The 23,456-nt window shown below is 45.2% G+C and overlaps 2 protein-coding genes across 3 annotated transcripts in view; one reads left to right on the top strand and one right to left on the bottom strand.

The window, feature by feature from the left end:
• Positions 1–366: 366 nt before the first annotated feature.
• Positions 367–21,618, top strand: tmem163b (transmembrane protein 163b). The gene is made up of 8 exons (XM_052053239.1): positions 367–811; positions 1,809–1,928; positions 8,052–8,095; positions 8,164–8,255; positions 15,822–15,918; positions 18,655–18,766; positions 18,849–18,990; positions 19,059–21,618. Exons 1-8 carry the CDS (start codon positions 604–606, stop codon positions 19,117–19,119), a joined length of 876 nt encoding a protein of 291 aa, XP_051909199.1. The 5' UTR covers positions 367–603; the 3' UTR covers positions 19,120–21,618.
• The window catches only part of mgat5 (alpha-1,6-mannosylglycoprotein 6-beta-N-acetylglucosaminyltransferase), a 77,468-nt gene continuing 73,692 nt past the window's right edge, over positions 19,681–23,456 (bottom strand). For both annotated transcript variants that reach the window (XM_052052639.1, XM_052052630.1), the window contains one exon: positions 19,681–23,350. In XM_052052639.1, coding sequence (XP_051908599.1) covers positions 23,152–23,350 — 199 coding nt within the window. In that variant the 3' untranslated portion in view covers positions 19,681–23,151. The remainder of the gene's footprint in view (positions 23,351–23,456) is intronic.

Below are 23,456 nucleotides of genomic sequence, written 5' to 3'. Positions count from 1 at the left end.
AACAGGTGATTTTTTTCCTGAAACATCATGATCGTTCACGCCTGACCTTCTGGGGTCTACGACTACCCCAGGGAACAGTCGCCTACACTGTACATCAGGGGTGTCCAAAGTCGGTCCTCAAGGGCCGATGTCCTGCCTGTTTTCTATCTCTCCCTGCGGCAACACACCTGATTCAAATGATCAGGATCTGTGTCTTGCTTCCTCAGAGCTTGCTGATGAGCTGATCATTTGGATCAGGTGTGTTTTCAACAGGGAAAGATGGAAAACATGCAGGACGTCGGACCGCGAGGACAGAGTTTGAATATCCGTGACGTACATAAGCAGGGGAGGATACCGGTTGAGATACTTGTGAATAAGTATTAATGATCCTTTTTTTTTAATTTAGAATGGGAACGTCTTGTTCGATAGTTCTCATGCCGTGAGAAGTGCACTGCGAATTAATTCTAGCGAGTGAAAATGTGGTGCAAGTAAAACGGGAGTCTCGCCAGCCCACTCCTCTCTCTTCTCCTCCCCGTGCCTCCCGGCCTGCTCTCGTCCGCACCTCTCACGCGGGTGTGACATTTTCCGAGCGCCTCATAGGAGTCCGCAAGGCAGCGCGCCGACATGACGGACGACAAACTGCCGGAACCGCCCGCCGACCCAGACTTGACTGCGGCAAGGCAGCCCACTGGGAGAAACGGTCAGTGCGAGCAGGCGGACTCCCCCAAGCAGCGAGAAGACCACCCGCGTCATCAGGCCAGCAACGGCAGTCAGGGAGAGCTGATCAAGATGGACCAGGAGATGAGGATTACCGAGAGCATCGAGGACGGAGGTAAAGTTGACACTGGGCGGTACACGCCATGGTGCGTAAAGGCCATTGTGTGCCAAATGCCAAGGAAAAGTCTTGACACTTAAAGGCAGAGAGCATCTTTGGAGAAAAACGGCCCGTTTTGCGCACGGAAAAACAATTTGTTAACTTCACGGATTCTCGGCATATTTAAATACACATTTCATTTTACAGGACGTGACAAAATCTGATTCCAGCAAATGATTGTGGGATAGGACGCGTTTTACAGCACCAAGTCTCGGCTGAAAAATATAATTTGACTCCCCAAGTACAACCAAACGAAGAGCCTTAAAAATACTGTCGCGTAGTGGGACCAAGAAGATGTTTTATTCCTAAGGAGTATATTCAATGTATTATTATAAAGCAGTGCATATGCATAGTTTGAATATCAATTAATTCGCTTGAATATCAGGGGGTGGGCTGAACTTAGCCCATGTGGTTCAATCAAAATATAACTAAATGGTTGAAAACAAAGAGTTATTAAAAAAACCCCAAACACAAACATATTTAAAAGTTAAATGGCTTCAACTACTGTCACTGTTTAATAGCAGAAAAAAATTGCAGGCACTGCAACATGATGAAGTTTCTCAATTCAGTTCTACTTTCACATTGTATGAGAGGGGCCCTGCATACCATCTAGACAGTTTTAAACAATGAACGCATAATAATAATTATTTTGACACTGTAATATTTACCTTTCATCTGCTTTATGAAAGTTTTTATTTAACTAAGGTCACGACCACAAAGCAGCCATTAACTGGCCTTTGCACCTTCTTTTCCATAGCAAATCTTCAAAATAATCTATGCTGCACCCCCCCCCCCCCCCCCCCCCCATCGGTTGGCGTCGGCCAAAAAGCTTTACAATTTGCTGTCCCTCATACATGCTTCCTTTCTGACTTGGATACATCGATGAACTGTAAGATACAAAGTTACCAGCAACTTGATCCGCAAGCGTCACAGTGCCCCGTTTTCATAACTGCAGGTCTTCTGGAGAGCAGCATGCGCCTGAAACCACACGAAGCACAAAGCTACCGCAAAAAGGCCCTGTGGGTTTCTTGGGCGTCCATCGGGGCCACAATCATCCTGGCGATTGCCGCCTTCAGTAAGTGACTGTCCTTCGAAATGTTTTAACTGCAAATTAACGAGATCCAATTCAAGAGCTGCATTATACTGTGTATTCAAAGAAAATGCTGTTCACGTTTGAGTGACACATTGAAGACATGGTCTCATTTTACAATACGTTTATTGCTTTGTATTACGGTTGTCATTTTCAGTGGTGTAAAACACCACTGCATGTCACCAACAACTGTTCTCTAATATTTTGACCCTCTTGAAAATGGTAAAAAAAAATAAAATAAGAAGTGCATTTTGGAATAATGTCGAGCAGCTCTACTAGTGGTAATAGAGTACTACCATAATAAGGTTTTTGATTGAAATATACTGCACACCCATCCATTCTGTCTTCAGTACTATTAATACTACTGGTACTATGAATAATGACTAGAGTAGCACATAATACAGTGTTGACCTTTGTTGAGTGTAGAACTGTGAAGAAAGAAAGCAAAATTGTGAAGCTGAGCAGTTTTTCAAATTAGTAATGTATGCTTGGTCAAGAACGAAGCAGTAGATGACAATGAATGTTGATCTTAAAAGATGGGGATCTGCTGACAGCCAGTAATGTCTCACCCTGCAAAATATACAATAAAACTTAAATGAAATATCTAAAATTGATCTTAGCAGGCGTTTTTTTTGTGGGAGAGCATTTAATTTCCAACAAATATTTATTACCCCTAGAAAATTTCAATTGGGTTTCATAAGTTTGAATTGGGATTTTATTGCTGGTTATGAGAGTCCAGCAACATCCATCCATCCATCCATTTATTGTCTGAATTGCTTATCCTCACAAAGGTCGTGGTCATGCTGGAGCCTATTCCAGCGGTCTTTGGGTAGTCGGCGGGGTAAGCCCTGAACAGGTTGCCTGGAGCTAATCGCAGGGCACACATAGACAAACAACCATTTAAACCAGGGGTGGGAAAACCTTTTGGCTCGGGGGCCGCATTGACTTTTAAAATTTGACAGAAGGGCCAGGTCAGCACGAGCTATGCTACATTAAAAAACTGCATTTGTTGACAGTCCATATCAAACATCAACAGAACAAAAGCATGAAAGTACTGTATTAATATACTCTTTAAAATGACAACAGTGTTGTTGATGACCTATTTTAGCCTGTGCATTGCTGCACATGGGTTGTGATCAGACCAGTAGAAGTAGAGCGATACAGAGGTCCTAGGTGGTCGAAAAGATCCCCACCCCCCCTCCTCCCCGTGTTCTGCAACTTCAAGTCAATGTGCCACCTGTCGGTGAAATGCGTTTCATTACAAGTCCAATTGAAATGAATGCGATCATTCACATCGAACTATAATTGTGGACCAACCTTCGGCGAGCTGGATTGAAAAGACCAACTGGCCGGATTCAGCCCGCGGGCCGTAGTTTGCCCACCCCTGATTTGAACTCACCCCCCCCCCCAGAAAAAGTTGGTTCGAGGATAAGAACTTGTGTGATCCATTTCATGAGGTGATGTTACTAAAACATTTTTACTGAGCTTAAGGACAGGCTAACAAATGTACAACTATTTACTGCACACAAAAGGGTCTTCAAATGAAAAACAAAGGTAGATGTTGAGGCGAGCTGTCTGTTGTCCGTGAAAAAAACTTTACAACCAGCTGTTTGCCATTCAAGAAAACGCAGTGTCGTTTTACGAGCCAAAGTTTGTCAAGCACGACAGCATACCGACGAGACAATATCGAGCCACCTGTCTGACATGGGAAGGCGCATCTCTCAATAACGAGCATTTAACTGATTGGCAAGCCTATGCTCCAAGCATTCATTTCACGATTAACAGGCGAATCCTTCAATCGTGACAGTGTCATTTTTTGTTTGCGCTTGCTACAGCAACATTAACAAGTTAATTTCATATTTAATGTTTAAAATGAGCGACAACCAAGTTGTCATGTCTTAGGTCAAGGCACAAAAAAATGATCATCAGAACAGTCTCCCCTCCTCTGGTATGTCGTATAAAATGCGTTCGTTTTAAGACATCGGGAGAGTGTTTATTTATTTATTTTTTTGAAGGCCAGCTTTGTTGTTTTGAGGAATTTTGGCAAGTCAATTTTGTTCTTCTGTCTTCTTGGCAGATAGGTCATATATTTCCCAACTGATTTTTTAAAAAAATCCCAGTTGTTGCAATACCTGTAGTGTAATTTTAACAACGTAATGTGAGAGGATGATCGGACCTGACCTCATCATTTTTTTTAAACCGCAAAAGTGCTGTCACCGTAAGACCATTGTGGGCCCTTTTGACATTTAGAATGTGATTTGAGTTTAAAATTCAGTCGTTATTTTAATGGGGTTACAATCTATGCCTTCAATCATTGGAGTTTAAACCGGTTCAAAATGAGTCCTGTTCATGTTGTTGAACGCCACGCTGTCCCCTTCATTTTCTGATATGGTTACTGCAGTGGCAGGCGAGCCAGGCTCATATTTGGCCTACATGTCATGTGAATGTCAGACGAGTGGAGCTGTGCGTGGCACGCATTGATGTCTTAAAGGAGACCTCTCCTCTTCCAGCTGAGCTGTTTCATGTGTAATGTTACGAATTCGGACTTGTTAACACAGTGTCATTAAATGCAATGGCATCATCTAACCGAAGTCAGTTTTGATGTAGAGCCGATATCACCATCTGCTGCCATTCCCTGACAGATCCGTTCTGTGTCAAACATTAGCATTGCAGTGCTCGTGCGTGTGAAACTTGTCATGTGCAGCAGTGCCTCGTTTACTTTATCACACTCGCGTGCTGCAGCTCCCCATGGCATCTCCACGGACACCTCGAATATCACCTCCAGCTCCTGCACTCCTGTTGTTGCTACTCCTTGACAGAATTTGAGCGAGTGGGGTGCAAATATTTAGGCGTGTGTTGGCTAAAACACCTCGGCAGCACGAGAGTTTTGGCAGTATTTTAAAATGAGCACGCGCGCTTGTCAAATGTGACAAGCATGCAGTCGGAGCCAATTAACGACTGGTAGGCTCAGCTTGTCGACTTTTTTTATGCTATTCCTCCTCTCGGATCCTAACGAAGGAATCGGGAACCATGAAGCGAGGAGGAAGAGATCGACCTATCTGCACCTAATGACATTTCGGGCACAAGTGTTCGGCCTCAGCCGAGGGATGGGCATAACTTGGTGTCAAAGGATCACACTTGATTTTCAGATCAGACAGATTGGACCAGACATTTGTAGTGTTAAAAAAACAGCAAAACATGTGTACGATGTATCTTACTAGATTTTAAAAATCTTATTTTCTATAAGTCAACATCAAATTTCTTAATGAGAGAAGTTAATTACAACAAAATAAATTACAGCACCTCAGGATCGCATGCAAAGTCTGCTTCTATTTATTTACTCATAGCTGAGCTAACCTGGGTATTTTGGTGTCCCTTTCCACCGTCGAAGGTGGCAAACTCCCTTGCTAGTACGGAGAGGCCAACAGCGTGTAAACAAAGGCGCCAATACACTGCTTAGCTGGGCTTTATTGACTGACTTCTTAACAGGGCAATTTAGTGCCTGTTTCAACGCAGCCCACTTTCACACACAACATGGCACTCCCTACATACTCCAGCAAGCTTTTCATGTTCTGCAGTTTTCTATGGTCTAGGGGGGGGGGGGCTGTGAAGGTAACAACAAAGATGACATTGGAGGGAAGGGAATAAGGAAAAGAGAAATGACACTGACATTTGTTTTGGGGTCACCCATTCTGACTCATCGGAAAATTCAGATTCGGCAGTTGAGTCAACACCGATTCATGCTTATGCCTGATAATCAAATGAACATACTGTACAATAAAAGCAACCCATTTTAAGGTGACTGAAATCTGGAATTAATTCAAGAAAATAATTACAGGACTACTAATGATGTCAATACTGAAGCGGGACGTGTGCGACCAACGGGTCTTACTTTGCCCGCCTCTGTCTCAGCCATTGTTCAATGTCCTTCACATGCAAACCATACCAGCAATCTTAATGAGCAGGAGACTTTCTCCCTTGTTTGTTTTAGAAATATGACACCTTGCAACCCATCCCCGACCATTCATACTTGGTCTTTGCTACCATGTTAACAGCTCGAGTTTTTTTCAATGTACTGTATATTACCAAGTAATAGTCAATTGCATGCTGTTTTTCCAAAGCATCCAAACAAGACCTGCATCAAAAAATTTGTATTTTTTTAAAATTCACACTGCGATTGCACTTTTCAATTTACTACTACATAGCACATCAGCGTGGCAGTATCATTGACACGAGGTTGCGCACCGTAGTTATTTTCCTCAACACCTTGATTACAAATAGCCAAGCGGGTTGGTCATACTGTCACTAATGGTGTGACAGAAACCTCCACGATCATGTTCAATGTATGATGAAACACAAGTGGAAAGGCTACACTGTAGAGTAAGATGATGAAAGAGGAGGAGGAAATGGAGGATTTTTCTATTTTTGCAGCACAAGTGGCATGAAAGGAAAGAGAGCGCTTTGCATGCTTAGCTGAGGAGGGGTTTTCAGCCCCCCCAGAGACTCACTAAAAATAAACCAGGAAGGAGAGGAACCCTCCCCACTTCCCATTTGCATCTAGCTTGCTCTTTTGTCTACTCTTCCATCTGACTCCATTGCAGGTGTGAACAACCACACGCAGCAGTGTTTACCGTTCATTGTGATTCATGAAAACCACGGGGCAGAACAGACCTTTGGAATGCATTTTAGAGCAGATTTGCAGCAGGATCTAACCATAAAAGAGTTTTAAAACAAAACAAACATCCATCATAGCATGCGCGCACTTCTTTATCCTGCACAACTAAACTGATACAGAAATTCGTCCATTCATCCATTGAGGCGAGTAGTGTACCATCCCCATTTTACACAGTGTTGCTGGTGCACTGCTTCCCCTTCCTGAGACGCCTGATAGTGCTACTATACTTTCCACAAGCCATTTGTGAATCATTATTTATGGTATCACTGAACTCCTCCTATGCCTGAGAATTTGCCTCAGTGACCATCAAAACTGTTTTCCTCTTGGTACCCATTAACTGCCTCTGGAGTCCCACAGCCTAAAAAAGCCCGTCAGGACTCCTCCGATGACTTGACAGCATCCCTCACAGGCTATCTCCACCAACGATTCGGGGATTACCGCAACGACGGACAGCGACTACCCTGCGGCCACACCTCTAGGTGGTCACATAAACAAGAGGCATGGAACATGTCAATGCCCCCTGCTTTCCCTGGGTTGTGATCAAATAGGCGGGAGTTACAACTTTTTCTGCCAAGCGTTCCCAGCAGGCCCTCACGTTATCTTTTGGTCTGCCAAATCGGTCAAGTAGCCTTCCTTCATTATCCCTATAAACGTGTGTGTCTCATGAGCTTGTTCATAATAACTGCTGCAGACGGGTCATTCAGACCCTAAAAACTCCTCTACAATTGTCAGGTTTGTCCAAATTGACACTCGGGAATAACCAAAAGGAGGAGACAGGAGACTCGATTCTGGTACCAGGAGGGAACGAGGAGAAGCGTTCGGTTTCAGTTCTCGGCACGTAACCCTAACGATCTCCCCCTTCACCTCCTCATTTATTGGGAAAGCTACTACATAGGTGTGTCCAACCTGAAGGGTGGGGGCTGTTGAACACACACTGAACTTGTTTGACTATGTGTGTGTATGTGAGTGCAATTTACGTACATGTGTGCAAATGTCACATAAACATCGCGTTGCAGCTGGTGTTGATGTCTCCATTCACTGTTCACCCTTGCTCACTGTTTAGTCGTAACAGTTATCTCTTCCCAATCACGTCCTCGGAAAGGTGGTTGCGACCCTAACCTTACACACAGTACAGCAAGCAAAAGTGATCGTATAATGAAGAATATATAATTATTATAGATGTGAGTAAATAATAAAGGATATATCTTTATTGAAAGCATAAGCGTTCTTCATTGCAGGCAAAGCCAACTAATGATTGCAAGGATAATGCGTTCTTCTTTGCAAGCAAAATCAAACTATCATGACAGGCAGAAGCATTCTTCTTTGCGAGCATAAATTGACGATCGAATAATACGCGAATGTATGATTACTAAAAAATAATAAATCCAACAACAATGTTGTGTATTTCATCCCATTCTTCTGGTGTTTTCCAGCTGTCTCCATCATGCGACACAGCGCTTCTGCTTTTGGATTTGCTGTAAGTGGAATTCACTTGAAATGTGAAATGTACACAAATATTATTAAATGTCATTTGTGTGTCTTCAGTTTGACGCCACGCTGGATGTCCTCTCCTCATTCATTGTGCTGTGGCGTTACAGCAATGCTGCAGCCGTCCACTCTGCTCATCGGGAATACATGTGAGTCCTGTTTGTCGTGTAAACTTCACTTCATCGCGGGTTCCAGATTCGCAGTCCGGCTATTTCGCAAATGTTTTTGATCCAGTTGGAACCCAAAATATGTTGTTTACTTTGGAGTGTAATTCCACATTCAGCCACTGTGGAGGTGGCGCAGCATCATGTCTATATATCCATCCATCCATCCATTGTCTTAACCGCTTAATCCTCACTAGGGTCGCGGGGGGTGCTGGAGCCTATCCCAGCCGTCTTCGGGCAGTAGGCGGGGGACACCCTGAATCGGTTGCCAGCCAATCGCAGGGCACACAGAGACGAACAACCATCCACGCTCACACTCACGCCTAGGAACAATTTAGAGTGTTCAATCAGCCTGCCACGCATGTTTTTGGAATGTGGGAGGAAACCGGAGCACCCGGAGAAAACCCACGCAGGCCCGGGGAGAACATGCAAACTCCACACAGGGAGGCCGGAGCTGGAATCGAACCCGGTACCTCTGCACTGTGAAGCCGACGTGCTAACCACTGGACTACCGGGCCGCCCGTCTATATATCTACATCTATATATCATCCTAACTATACTGCTTATCGATCCATTACTTTTATGGTATTCATATTCGTACTTTTTGGGTTTCTAAAAACAAATTTAACAAATCTTGAATAAACGCTTATTTTTTTCGGTATCAATTAACTTGTATTGCAACTAAGACATTAAAATAAATAAATGAAAACAGTAATTTACCCCAAAAATGGTTTGAACAGATCACTGTTATACACATAACAGTGATTTGTTTCACAAATATGTAAAAGAAAACTGATTCAGAGTAACAGGGTCCATGTAGCTGGGCTACAAAAAGCAATTACCTGCGGTGAGATCCACATTTACATTGTATATTTCACTGACGATGGGAGTGGTCTGGAACATAATCCTAAAGATGGAGGGGAGTTTAACTTGGTCTGTCCATTCATGTGGGCGCTGCCTTGGCCCATTGGGACTAATTATAGATGAGCACCTTGCATCTTATCACCACCTGGTTGTAAGTGGGTGCATGCCTGCGCGCGTGTGAGAAACACAGACAGACATTCAACCAAAATAGAAACATGTTTTTCAAGAAAGTGCCTGAGAAACGGTTGTTAATTCCTACAGTTAGGGTAAAGGAGTTCCGGCTCACAAATGCGACAGAAAAATAAAATGCATGTTGATTTCGCCCCCTTAGTCAACATACTGTACATATTCTAGCCTACATCAAATGACAGATTTCATGCTAATTACTGCTTTCATGACTTGTCGACTTAAATAGTTGCTAGCACTAGAGAGCCTCCCTCCGCAATCACCATCATCTGCCATGTTCACAAAGTCACAATGGAGGAGCTGAATAATAACTGGTTGCCACGGTAACAAGCTCAATATTTAGCCCACTCGACTGGTTACTGTAGCATTTCCTGCTGCAGTAACCAGTGTGATGCTTGCTGTTACTGTAATCCATCCAATCATCCATCTTGTTCCTTGCACCTCATCTGATTCTTCTCAGTATGGATGAGTAGCGGCTCTGAGCCTCTCTTGGGTCACCGAGCATCTGCAGAGGATAGTCCACATTTTTCAAACTGAGTCCTGTTGTCTCAGAGTCTGAGGTGCAAATTTTCATCCCAACCACTTCACTCTCCGCTGTGATCCACTCCAGTGAGAGTGCAAGATTACATATTGGTGAAGCCAACAGAACCGCAACATTTACAAAAAGCAGAGCTGTTCGACTTGGATCACCAAAACGCACGTCCTCAATCCCTTGACTGCATCTCGAAATTCTCTAAAATTGAAGATATGGAACACGAGAAATTGTCCCGACAGTAATTGTGATTGTGCGCGTGAATGGTTGTTTGTCTCTGTGTGCCCTGCGATTGGCTGGCAACCAGTTCAGAGTGTATTCCGCCGACTTCCCGAATACAGCTGGGATGGGCTCCACCATGCCCGCGACCCTCGTGAGGATAGATGGGTAGATGGATGGATGGATGGTCTTTGAGCAGTGTTTAGCTTGGTACCTCCCCTAGGTCCTGTTTGCCAATATCTCAGCTCCAAGGATCATTGGGAAAAGAGGCTGACATTTTTTCCGGAATCCTGCAGTTTATGGAAATCCCATGAGATTCATGCTAGATGAGAATCAACTTCACCTTCAATCATAGGACAGTACAGGATAAAAAGTTCAAAGGAGCATGACGGAAAATGGGAATAGGGAATATACAGTAGTAGGGGTGGGGGAACTGCGAGTCCACAAGGAAGGGATGGGGGGGGCTTAATGTAGCTTACCACCAAAGTGGGAGCGGTACGGGAATGGGAGTCATTCTGAACAAGAGTGGGACGGAATGGGAGTAGTTTTCGACGGGACAGGATAGAATTAATAATAATAATAATAATCATCATCTTTTTTTTTTTTACGATGGTTTGTGGCAGGATGGTTCTGGATTTTGTCTGCCGGAGTGGAATGAGACGGGAGTCAAAATCTACTCCCGTCTCATCCTCTAATTTGTACACAAAAACCCATCCATCACAGTAAGGTGACTGCTCAGGTAGGGGCCCCCAACCATTCTCATCCGAGGTTACTGCATCCACTCAAAACCCACTGTACATGAGCTCATGGGAAATGACAGCCTTCATGCATGCAGTAATCAATTATGTTGTTCAAAGTTCTTTCAGTGGTTAGATGTGATATTTAGAGCCGATTTGCTGAAAGGTTAAGTGTTCGCCAACCTTTTTTGCATCATGTTGACAAGTACATGTTTTTCGTGGACCGGCATCCATTTGCTGATGGGGGGTGGTTGCTGGCGGGGCGACACATCTATTTATTTATTTACATTGCTTTTAAAGTGCCAGTTTTAAAGCAGTGGGGCAGACAACAAAGATAATGACAGAGTAATTCAATATGTTAACATGCATTTCTTTCAGTCGATTCAAATATTTTGATTTAACGATAGGCTACAACAAATTTAGAACAATAATAAATAATGCAGTGAAATACTAGAAACGGACCCCTGGGGAATAATAATTCGGCGTAATATGTATACATCATGATTTTTAAGTTAAGTTTAGCTTCACGTTCGGTTATTTTGACTATTATTTTCTGTTTACAGATTCTTCTTTCATTAATCGGCAGACTCGGTTTATATCAAATTGCAAACCAAAGTTGGAACGAAAATCTGGACTCTGATTGGCTGCAGTTTTGCACATTTCCACATCATTTAATGGAGTAAATATGCTCACAGCTCATCATATTATATCAATAACATCCTCACACTTATATTGCCCTTCAGAAGGTCATCGACTGTGTGATGGTATGGCTGACGCTGTGCATAAAAAAACAAAAACTGTTCGCCAGCCATTCACAGGTAGATTTAGACAAACGCACTTGCTGTATATACCAACCTGCAGACAGTATAGAGCCGTCGTCACCAACCTTTGTGAGGCTGAGGGCTACTTGGAAAGGAATTAATGCCAAGGGCTACCTCTACTACCAGTTTGCTACACATTTATAAAAGAAGTGTTCAGCTTTGAATAATGGTATTGGTAGGTTCTGACCCATTTAGTCGGCCGATATTAACCCTTTAAAAAGGCGAAAATGGCCAGAATCATTGGTAGATTTTTGGGGCTTTTCTTCTCAATTGTAAAGTTAAATGCTAAATCAGGGGTGTGAAACTCATTTTTTTGTCGCGGGCCACTTTGGAGTTACGTCTTCCCTCAAAGGACCGTTACGGAACTGAAACCAAATAAAAAGTTTCTCGGGGTAAAATTACTTGTACACAACACATGGATGGATTACTAGATTTGAAATCACTCAAGTCAACCATTTGTTTGTTGTTGCTCAATTATTGTTGAGACAAAACTAGGCTAACAAAATTTCAACGTTATTTATTACACGTGACAATTTACCAGTTTGGTACAGATTTTAGCAGTGATCATGATTTGCTTTCACGGACCACATAAAGGGGTGTGGTGGGCCGGATCTGGCCCACGGGCCTCGACTTTGACAACTGTGTACAAAAGGAAAAGGTATTCAAAATGGTCAAAAGCTTTGCCTGCACTTCATATCTTTACTATTGTAAGTGTTAAGGAGCAAAAAAGTTACTTTAACTCGGAAGTTTTTTTTTTTTTTTAATCAATCGGCCATTGGACCCCTCCGTGAGTCGTCGCCTTACCGTGGTGGAGGGGTTTGTGTGTCCCAATGATCCTAGAAGCCAAGTTGTCTGGGGCTTTATGCCCCTGGCAGGGTCACCCATGGCAAACAGGTTCTAGGTGAGGGGCCAGACAAAGCATGGCTCAAAAGACCCCAATGATGATAAAAATAAATGGATCTAGGTTTCCCTTGCCCGGACGCGGGTCACCGGGGGCCCCCTCTGGAGCCAGGCCTGGAGGTGGGGCTCGTTGGCAGGCGCCTGGTGGCCGGGCTTACACCCATGGGGCCCGGCCGGGCACAGCCCGAAGAGGCAACGTGGGTCCCCCTTCCCATGGGCTCACCACCCATGAGAGGGGCCAAAGGGGTCGGGTGCAATGTGAGCTGGGCGTCAGCCAAAGGCGGGGACCCTGGCGGTCCGATCCTCGGCTGCAGAAGCTAGCTCTTGGGACATGGAATGTCACCTCTCTGGCAGGGAAGGAGCCCGAGCTGGTGTGTGAGGCAGAGAATTTCCGACTGGATATAGTCGGACTTGCCTCCACACACAGCCTGGGTTCTGGTACCAGTTCTCTCGAGAGGGGTTGGACTCTTTTCCACTCTGGAGTTGCTCACGGTGAGAGGCGCAGAGCAGGTGTGGGCATACTCATTGCCCCCGGGCTCAGTGCCTGTACATTGGGGTTCACACCGGTAGACGAGAGGGTTGCCTCCCTCCGCCTTCGGGTGGGTGGACGGGTCCTGACTGTTGTTTGTGCATATGCACCAAACAGCAGCTCAGCATACCCACCCTTTTTGGAGTCCTTGGAGGGTGTGCTGGAGAGTACTCCTGCTGGGGACTCCATTGTTCTGCTGGGGGACTTCAATGCTCACGTGGGCAATGACAGTGATACCTGGAGGGGCGTGATTGGGAGAAACGGCCCCCCCGATCAGAACCAGAGTGGTGTTTTGTTATTGGACTTCTGTGCTCGTCACGGATTGTCCATAACGAACACCTTGTTCAAACATAAGGGTGTCCATATGTGCACTTGGCACCTGGACACCCTAGGCCGCAGTTCGATGATCGACTTTGTAGTTGTATCATCGTATTTGCGGCCGCATGTTCTGGACACTCGGGTGAAGAGAGGGGCGGAGCTGTCAACTGATCACCACCTGGTGGTGAGTAGGCTCCGATGGTGGGGGAAGATGCCGGTCCGTCCTGGCAGACCCAAACGTATAGTGAGGGTTTGTTGGGAGCGTCTGGCGGAATCCCCTGTCAGAAGGAGTTTCAACTCCCACCTCCGACAGAGCTTTTCCCATGTTCCGGGGGAGGCGGGGGACATTGAGCCCGAGTGGACCATGTTCCGTGCCTCTATTGTTGAGGCGGCCAATCTGAGTTGTGGCCGTAAGGTGGTTGGTGCTTGTCGTGGCGGCAACCCCCGTACTCGCTGGTGGACACCAGCAGTAAGGGATGCCGTCAAGCTGAAGGAGTCCTATCGAGCCTTTATGGCCTGTGAGACCCCAGAGACAGCTGACGGGTATCGACTGGCCAAGCGGACCGCGGCTTCGGTGGTCGCCGAGGCAAAAACCCGAGCGTGGGAAGAGTTCGGTGAGGCCATGGAAGCCGACTTCCGGACGGCTTCGAGGAAATTCTGGTCCACCATCCGACGTCTCAGGAGGGGGAAGCAGTGCACCACTAACACTGTACAGTGGGGATGGGGCGCTGCTGACTTCGACTCGGGACGTTGTGAACCGGTGGGCAGAGTACTTCGAAGACCTCCTCAACTCCACCAACACGCCTTCCTTGGAGGAAGCAGAGCCTGGGGACTCTGAGGTGGGCTCTCCTATCTCTGTGGTTGAAGTCACACAGGATCGACAGGCGGATCGGTGCAGCGTCTGCTGTGATGCGGACGTTGTATCGGTCTGTCGTGGTGAAGAAGGAGCTGAGCCAAAGGGCGAAGCTCTCAATTTACCGGTCGATCTACGTCCCAACCCTCACCTATGGTCACGAGCTATGGGTCGTGACCGAAAGAACGAGATCCCAGATACAAGCGGCTGAAATGAGTTTTCTCCGCAGGGTGTCCGGGCTCTCCTTTAGAGATAAGGTGAGAAGCTCAGTCTTCCGGGAGGGGCTCAGAGTCGAGCCGCTTCTCCTCCACATCGAGAGGAGCCAGATGAGGTGGCTTGGGCATCTGATTCGGATGCCTCCTGAGCGCCTCCCCGGTGAGGTGTTCCGGTCATGTCCCACCGGGAGGAGACCCCGAGGAAGACCCAGGACACGCTGGAGAGACTATGTCACCCAGCTTGCCTGGGAACGACTCGGGATCCCCCGGGGAGAGCTGGAAGAAGTAGCTAGGGAGAGGGAAGTCTGGGCTTCCCTGCTAAAGCTCATGCCCCCGCGACCCGGCCCCGGATAAGCGGTAGATGATGGATGGATGGATGGACGGCCATTGGAATTAAGCTCCACCAAATATCAGCATCAGGCGAAAAAAAAAATCCTTATAGCTGTAGTTATAATTCATGATTTTAATGTTTTTTTTTATCATGGATAAATATGTTTATGCAACATTTCATTTCCATAAGTATCATCCAGTGTTGGTATTGATTATCACTACAACAGCATTCCTGGGAGATCACAATTGTCCTGTCAGCGGTGAGCTATTTTTAGAACAGGCTCACAGGCTACTCATGAGGCCTTTGGGGGCCACCTGGGCACCATATTGGTTTCTCCGAATAGAGTCTTCAATGAACCAACCATGCATGTTTTGCAACTTTTTTTTTTAACATTTTGTGCATGCAAGTACTGTTTTCGTTTTCTACTTTCTTCCCTCCAATTTTGGTGCTGTGGATTGTGAATTTCTCCATTGTGAGGCAAATAAAGGTTTTCTTACTCTTCTTCTTATGAGAGGAAGCTAACACCAGCACGGGAAGAACTTGACCCCTTGAGAACTGTGATGGATATGTGCTAAACGACACGACCATGCTGCCTAAGGAGAGACAAATTTCAAGTGGAACACGGTCTGTGGTGTGCTGGTCCACTTCTGACTTATTCCAATTTCCAACTTTATTTTAAAATTTAAAATCTGAATCAGCATTAGACTCTTGCCTCGACAAAAATTCTCAGTATATTAACACTACACAGGAAATCTTTTTTTTTCTTAATTCTTAACTGTCATACAACTGCTAATGGCTGCCGACCGTTGCAGGGTGCACTCGCTTCTTGCACTAAGTCAGCTGGGATAGGATCTGTTGTCAAATGCAATAAGAAAAAAAAATGGATGACTGAAAGGCCAAAGATTTTTTTTCTGGTTCATATTTCTCTGTCATCACGAGTACCCTTTTGCAAAACAAAAACAAAAAGCTATTGAGTTAATTACTCACTGTATGCTTGTGGATGAGTGGTTCTGTAACCATCTATAACTGCGTCTTTCCCGCCGCAGTGCCTGCGTCATCCTGGGTGTGATTTTCATCTTGTCCTCCTTGTGCATATTGGGTAAGGCCATCCATGACCTGGCCACCAAGCTGCTGCCTGAAGTGGTAAGAGCAAACGTTAGCACACACGCAGCTAGCTGCACAACCACTTGAGATTTTAGCAGAAGGCATAATCCCAATTGAAGAGGAAGAAGAGTTTGTTATGCAATCTATGTCAGGTTATTAATGATTAATCATTAATTATACAAGCTGCTGGTTTTATTTTTAACTCATCTGCTTGATTATTATTTTACGACTTGGGTCGCATGGGTGGAGGCCAGTCATTCCTCGCGTCTCACACCGAAGCGTTACCACTTGGAAATAAGTAATGCACATCTTTGTTTTGAGGATCCAGCGGCTCGGAAGATGAATGATGAATGAATGATGACATCTTTGTTCGAGATTTCTAGTGCAGGTCCGAAGAAGAACACAGCTGTTACATGATGGGAGATGCCTCCGTGTCAGACGAAACACATTTTCACAGTGTGATCAAGAACTAAATTGTGGCACATTTGGCTCCTCAACTCAAGCCAAATGACCAGCCTGCTAGTGTGTTAGTAGCAGAGCTGCTGTCATCGCTAGCAGCTGAAGAATGAGTTGGGAGCCTTTGGATGTCTTCAAAAAGCTTGTCCACTGATGCCGCCGGGTCACGGTTGTCTCTGCGGAGACGGAGTGGAGGATGTGGGAGGAATGGCAACATAGGTCAAACTCCAAAATCAGGGTGGAAACGTGATTGCATTTGTCGCATAGAATTCCACTCAGTGAGCAGAAACGAAAAGGCGTGTGGAACACTTGGATTTAAAAATTGCAGGGCACTGAAATCTCCAGATAAATAGAGTCCCTACTTTCTGGTGCTCCTTTGATTTAGCGTTTTCAAATCCGCTGAGGCCTTTTGAATGTCAAAGCATAATTCACATTCTGTGCCAGGTTTCTTCGTGAAACATTTTTTTTTCCCTAGGGGGAGTATTTTTTCCCTCCCATGGGCTCAAATGCCAAGCTCGTACTGCGTCAATGTGTTGAATTTCAATGCGCTAAAGGTCACTTTGCAGGCTGTCTGTGCACACTTTTTGAGACCGTTTGTTTGGAGTAAGTCTTACCTTCTTATCATCTTAGGTTAGTTGAAGGTAAAATAGTCTGCAGATGTGAACATAATCTTGAATGGTTGGCTGTTTATACATTTTAAGCCTCGCAATCGGCTGAGCAGTCTACAACACCCAGTTGCATTGTCTCAGCTCGACATGTGCTTCGGAGTTTTCGCTTCCATCCCGATTGTTCCTTCATCCTCGTCATCCGCTTCATTTTCAGCAGGGTGATACAAATTCATCATGTCTTTGAACCCATGTCATTTTTGTGACCAAACGCAACAGTTTGCAGTTCTTCTCATCCTCCTCAAAAATGGAGTCTACTCTTCTCATTCGCCATTGGCTTACTTGCAGTTATGCTCAACATACTCGTGGATACCTTGTGGCTTCTTTCTGTTGGGAAAGTCACAGTCTTCCGTTTAAGTCCCGCCTCCACTCGGATTCTGGGCCCATAACCCGTTGGCGTAGTGGTACAACGCAGCAGTAGTATCGCGTCCAACTATTTCCAGGATCAACAAATCGTTGATCTATTGCTATGATGACGGAGGAATAACCACACACAACCGGCCTCTCCGAAAGTGTGGAAGAACAACTTTAATACAAAGCAACATGGAATCAAAGGAACATTGTTGCGTCACATTCCAAAATGCAATACAGCAGCAACACACTAGAACGATGGGAGAGGAATCATCTGAACAGTGGTGTACTCACTTTTGTTGCCATGGGTTTACATATGAATGCATGTGTTGAGTTCTTGGAAAGGGCAGCTTACACTGTTCTTCGAGCCCGCCCCGACTATTTGACATTGTAGCCAAATGTTATTTCTTGAGCGCCGTCTCATGAACACAAAAATGACAAAAATGAAATGGAAAAATTTGTGAGATGGTCTACTTGCAAGAAGCCTTGCCCGACTTTATTGTATGAATAGCAACAGGTTCATTGTACCTTCTGCCGTCTAGTAGAAGACCGTTGTATTGTTCGGCTTGCCGCGATGAGTAAAAGTATTAGAATGGAGAGTATTCTAAAAATGGGAAGAGGACATCTCCATTTAATTGAATGGTATAGAGCGGTGGATGCAGATATGTGATTCGCTGTGGTCTGGATTCTAACATGGGATACAAAACAATCATCAGGAAAGCAAACACAACGCACGTCATGCAGCATGCACAGAATCATGGAACCAAGTTACATAAATTCAATAACAAACGACTTTCATTTGAGGGTTAAGAATGGTATGACAGTAGAACGGAACCAGTCTTACCTTTTGGCATACTGGCACAACAATCAACGTTGGGTATGCAGGCCCATGCTAAAAAGACGACGTAAACTACATGGACTATTGGGTGCACTGGTGGGAGAAAAGTCAACAAACCTTCACTCTGTAATACAATTACAACGCATATGGAAACGTAGCGGTGTTTCAAACAATACATTTATAGTAAATAAGTCATCATTTCAATTGAAATGGAATAACTCCCCCACAGCACACCCGATGATATCCCGCCCGACACAAAATGTGGGGGCGCAGGGAATCACTGTTTCTTAAGAGGTGGGTTGGGCTGATGCAGATTCAATTATCCATTATACAAAAGGAATGCCTTTATAGAAGTAGCATTATTCCAGAAGGCCAAAATGATCCGACTGAAACGCGGATAAAAGAGAGAATACTCAGTTCAGAATGCTGTGATTGGGCTGCTCGAGCGAATCCATTTCTCGCCAGGATGATTTCCTCTTCAGCGTCTCCATTGTCAGCGGCGTGGTCTGCATCTTCCTGGCCACCATCAAGTTCATGCTGGGCAAGGTGCTCACGAGTCGGGCCCTCATTACAGACGGTACGCCATTCACGCTCCGGGAGAGCCGACGCGCAGGTCATGACGCAGCATAGGCGAACCGGCTGCTTGTTTCTCTTTTAAGGCTTTAACTCTCTGGTGGGGGGTGTCATGGGCTTCTCCATTCTCATCAGCGCGGAGGTGTTCAAGCATGAGCCCATGATCTGGTACCTGGATGGGACAATAGGCGTCCTCATTGGCCTGATCATCCTTGCCTATGGAGTCAAGTGAGCGCCAGATCTTTTGCACGGTTTCTGCAAAAAATGCTTTCACCTTGTTGACTTTTTATCTGCAGGCTGCTGCTGGACATGATCCCACGAGTGAGACAAACCAGGAACTACGAGCGCTTTGAGTAACGTCGTGCCGGCTGGCTCACAATGGGGATGTGGACAAGGAGCAAAAGGACTGGGGAGGGGTACGGTCTACGCAGCATCCCCCAACCCACCCGCTTGCCAGAGACGCTGCAGAATCTGTGTGCCGATACCGTCGTCCTCGCCATTCCATTCTTTGAACTGCAGTGAGGTTGTTGGCCGTTTTAGAATGTAGCGTATATCGACTATCTTGCTGAGGTAGATCATGATGCCTCCAAATTTGAGTAAGACAAGGGGACTTGCCCTAAGTTGCTGACTGAGACGAGGCTGTTCGGATGAGTGTAGACAAACCGCTTTGCCAAACTTGTAACACGTTGATTCCCCCCCCCAAGTCATTCGTTCAAGAGGCCTGCCTCAATGTGGCAGCGGAGCAGGTCTCGATTGAGTCAGCCTGCAGCAGCAGTGAAACCGCAACAGGAATCGAAAGAACTGTGCTGGTCTGCTACTTTCAAAGAATTCCATTTTCATGGTGGCATATGTGACCGTACCGGAATGTACACACTCTGCTGTTAATCGATTGCACAAGATCACTAAGGATTTTTTCTGGGGGGTGGGGGTGTGTGGAAAAAGTAGTGGTATCCAAGTAGCTCAAATAGTATTTTGTCCTCACATCTGTGTGCAACTGTATATTTGGGATACTAATTGTATTCCGTTGGAACCACATGACAATTTGTATTGTTCTGTGCCCATGTTCCAAATGTAAACACAAAAGTTACTTTTGTATGACGACAACCAACCTGCCGGACACACTGCAACTTCGTCTCAACAGTAAAATCACCTGTTCTGCTGCAATGTCAAATGTTGAAGCAGTCAGCCTTTTTTTTCTCCACAGAAAAAAAAAGTTTATTTAAAAATTAAATCATTGCCCGCTTATTCATTGAGAAATGTTAACACAAAAATGCAGTCGCCTTGTCCTTTTTGCCGCTAGGGATAACATGTGACAGCACTCCAAACTAAACAAAACATTGAAGCTCATCTGTACAAATGACAAACAGGATGGGTGATCTGGACCAGTACGCGGCACTTCGGTATCTCGTGCGCCACGGAAATTGGGATCAGCTGTTTCCTCAAATGAAAAGGACATTTCTCGTGCTTTGTTCTTTTTGAATGGAAATGTTGCGTACATTTGACAAATCTCATAAAAACAGTGGTCAAGAGTAACCGATTGCTGCAGTTTCCCCTTTCCGATGTGAAAAGTAGATACCGGTGGATCTGCATTTAAGCCACGGTGGTAAATGTAAATGCAGAGACATATACATGCATTCGTTAAGAGGCATGGTTAAAAGTATAAGGCAAACTCAACTGCACCGGGTCACAATATTTTGTCTCGCACAGCTTGTACAACAACTGCACTCAACTCTCAACATTAGCATGAGGTGTCCGGGCTGGTCAGCTAAGACTGGATTCCGAAGCACTGAAGTAGATGCCATCCAGTGCCACTGCGCTAACAACAGATTCTATCCTACTCATTACAGGCCGATAGCATACGATTTACTTTACCCAAGTTAAGGTCAAATATGTGAAGATTGTTGTAGTACCGGGGGGAATAACCTGTAAATATGGACATCACTGAATTACTGCACGTAACTGGGGCCCACCTGCAACAAACTGTTGAATCCATTCAACCAAGTTTCCCCCACACACCAAAGTTACCAAATACAATGATTATTTTACAGATTTAAAATATATTAAACTAAAATATGATTAAAGGTGATTCCGCTCAATTCAGCAGAGGAAACCAGAACAACAGAACCTGGTGACAACTTCGGAACGACAGATTTGAGTTGTTCATGGCAGATAAATTTTGGATTCAATGTTTTGTTTCCTTTTTTCGGGTCCGGTGACAATTTGACGGAAGCGGTACCGTAAAGGCACATCATGCTCTCCGAAACACAGACTTAAGCAGCATGCAGCTATCTGTTAAGAAGGAAAGGAATAGAAAGACAGAAACAATAACAGTCTGCGCATCTGTCCTCACAAGTGCAACCTGCAGCAATGACTGTTGCAGTATAAGGAGGCACATTTGCTTCTACTGTCCTTTTTAAAAGACAGAGATGAAAAGAATGAAGGTAAACCACCATTGCCAAACTATCCGTGAGTGATGTCAAGCATATGGGGGGCATTGTCATTGATATATTCCAACTACTGCGCCTCTCGCGACTGCTAAAAAAACAAAAAACAAAATAACCAAAAAAAAAAAAAGCATACAATGCCTCCCTCTGGTGGTCATATGTGAAAGGACATGTACGCGTTCTGGTATCTTTCCTAATTTCTCTCCATAAATAAAAGACAGCCCTCTTATAAATAAACACAGTTCAAGAGCAAAATCAAAGATGAACATCAGGATACAAAATAAATATAAACCCTAAAGCCCCATAAAAGCAATGTACAGTGTTAAAATATATATTGTTAAACCTGTTTGCAAATACAAATGTAGTGCACTTTTATCCATGTTTTGGACTTTTACCATTTCTTGGATTCATATCTGTAAGCAAAAAAGATTATTTTGTTGGCATTTGAGGATTTGGGGGTATTTCGTTGTCAAGGTTTAGTCTACAGTATGTTGATAAAGAAAACTTTTCTCCAGGATTTTCATGTCTCCGAGAAACATGTCCTGACAATTTATTCTCTTACTAACCTTGACTGGGCAGTATCACTGAGACGGACCACGACAAGATATGTCACATGATAATAATAAGAATAAATCTGTCCGTGGTGTACCATGTCCTAAATCCGCAGATACAAACTCCATCTTCCGTGTGACCCTGAACAGGATACGTGATGAAAAAAAAAACTGAATGAGTGAATGAATCATAAAAAAAATCACAATAATCCTGATCCTGCCAAATGGCGAGGCCACGGCAGTTTTAGCGACACAACCTGGGGCCCTCTATGGCAGGGGCAGGGAACTCCAGTACCTCGAGAGCCATCTGCTGCCTGTTTTCGGTCCTTCCCTACTCCAACACACCTGATGCAATTGTTCAGGCCTCGACAGAGCTTGCTGATGAGCTGATCGTCTGAGGGACCTAAAACAGGCAGGACATGGCTCTCTAGGAACCGGAATTCCCTAGCCCTAGACTTTATGGCAGGCGTGTCCAAAGTCGGTCCTCAGGGGCCGCCGTCCTGCCTGTTTTGCAGCTCTCCCGGCTGCAACACACCTGATTCAGATGGTGGCTCTGAAGCAGCATTAGAACGAGACCTGATTATTTGAATCAGGTCTGTTGCTCCCGAGAGAGCTGCAAAACAGGCAGGACGGCGGCCCCTGAGGACTGACTTTGGACACCCCTGCTCTATGGTGTTTCCTCATGCTGGGTGACATGTGTGAAACCATTCCCACAAACTACTGGCCTGTATTTCAGCATACAGTCGGTCCACTTTACATTTTTTTAATAATAGATTTTTTTTTTAAATTAGGCGTGCAATTTGTGAAATGGGGAGGGGGGACTTCTATGGCAAAATATCTGCAACTAGACGTATCAGAAAATGATCATTACCTCCAGAATAAAAATCTAGATCTCTATACAATAGTTTACTTTCATAACTTTAGCACAGAGGTTTGTTACAGTGTAAAACTAGCCATCTGTTTAGCGTGTGTGTGGTGGCGTCGGGGGTGTTCCAGTGTAAATCTACCGAAAGAAAGAAGAGATTCAGATTTAGCAGGGAAAAGGATGGCGGGAACGCGCTGAAGAGGGTGGGAGCGGACCAGCTGCGAGCGTGGGACAGTTGGCTTGCGCCTCTGCTGAACCTGGAGACAAAACGGGACGCCACTCACTGATATGTGCTGCGGGTTTTTATAGTCCAAGATGACTCCCTTTGTTGATTCAAGTAATGTATCATCACTTCTGGTCCAGTCCAGCAGCGGTGCTTCTCTTTAAGCAGTCGACAAAACAATAAATATATAACGAACGCACACAGTTCTGTGTTGGTCCGTCCAAAATGCTTCCCTCACAGGAGTCTGGCTGGGTTTGATCAGACACAGCAGCCCATCCTCTGAAAAGGCACGCGCTGCCGCTGCTGCTATAGGCAGCTTTTGCACAGTGCCACCTGGCCTTTCATGTAGTCACGGCAGGGGCAGACGCGTTTCAGCGACTGGTGGGCGCCGGCGCAGCTGAAGAGCAGCAGGTCGGACTGAAAGATGCAGTGGCGGCGGCTCTCGCTGTAGGCCGGCACCACGGTGTCGGCGCTCGACTCCACCGTCTGGCAGTCCACGCCAAACCTGTTGAGACAAACACAACCACTGAGTCCTCCGGTGGGAACAATCCAACACCGCAGTGAAGAGAAGCGCAACGCGATGACAAAAAGTAAGATGCCGTTTTGTGCTT

Source organism: Hippocampus zosterae, chromosome 2, assembly GCF_025434085.1.
Source record: "Hippocampus zosterae strain Florida chromosome 2, ASM2543408v3, whole genome shotgun sequence".
Lineage (NCBI taxonomy): Eukaryota > Metazoa > Chordata > Actinopteri > Syngnathiformes > Syngnathidae > Hippocampus > Hippocampus zosterae.
Note: the sequence above shows the minus strand (reverse complement) of the source record. Positions and strands in the feature narration are given on the sequence as shown.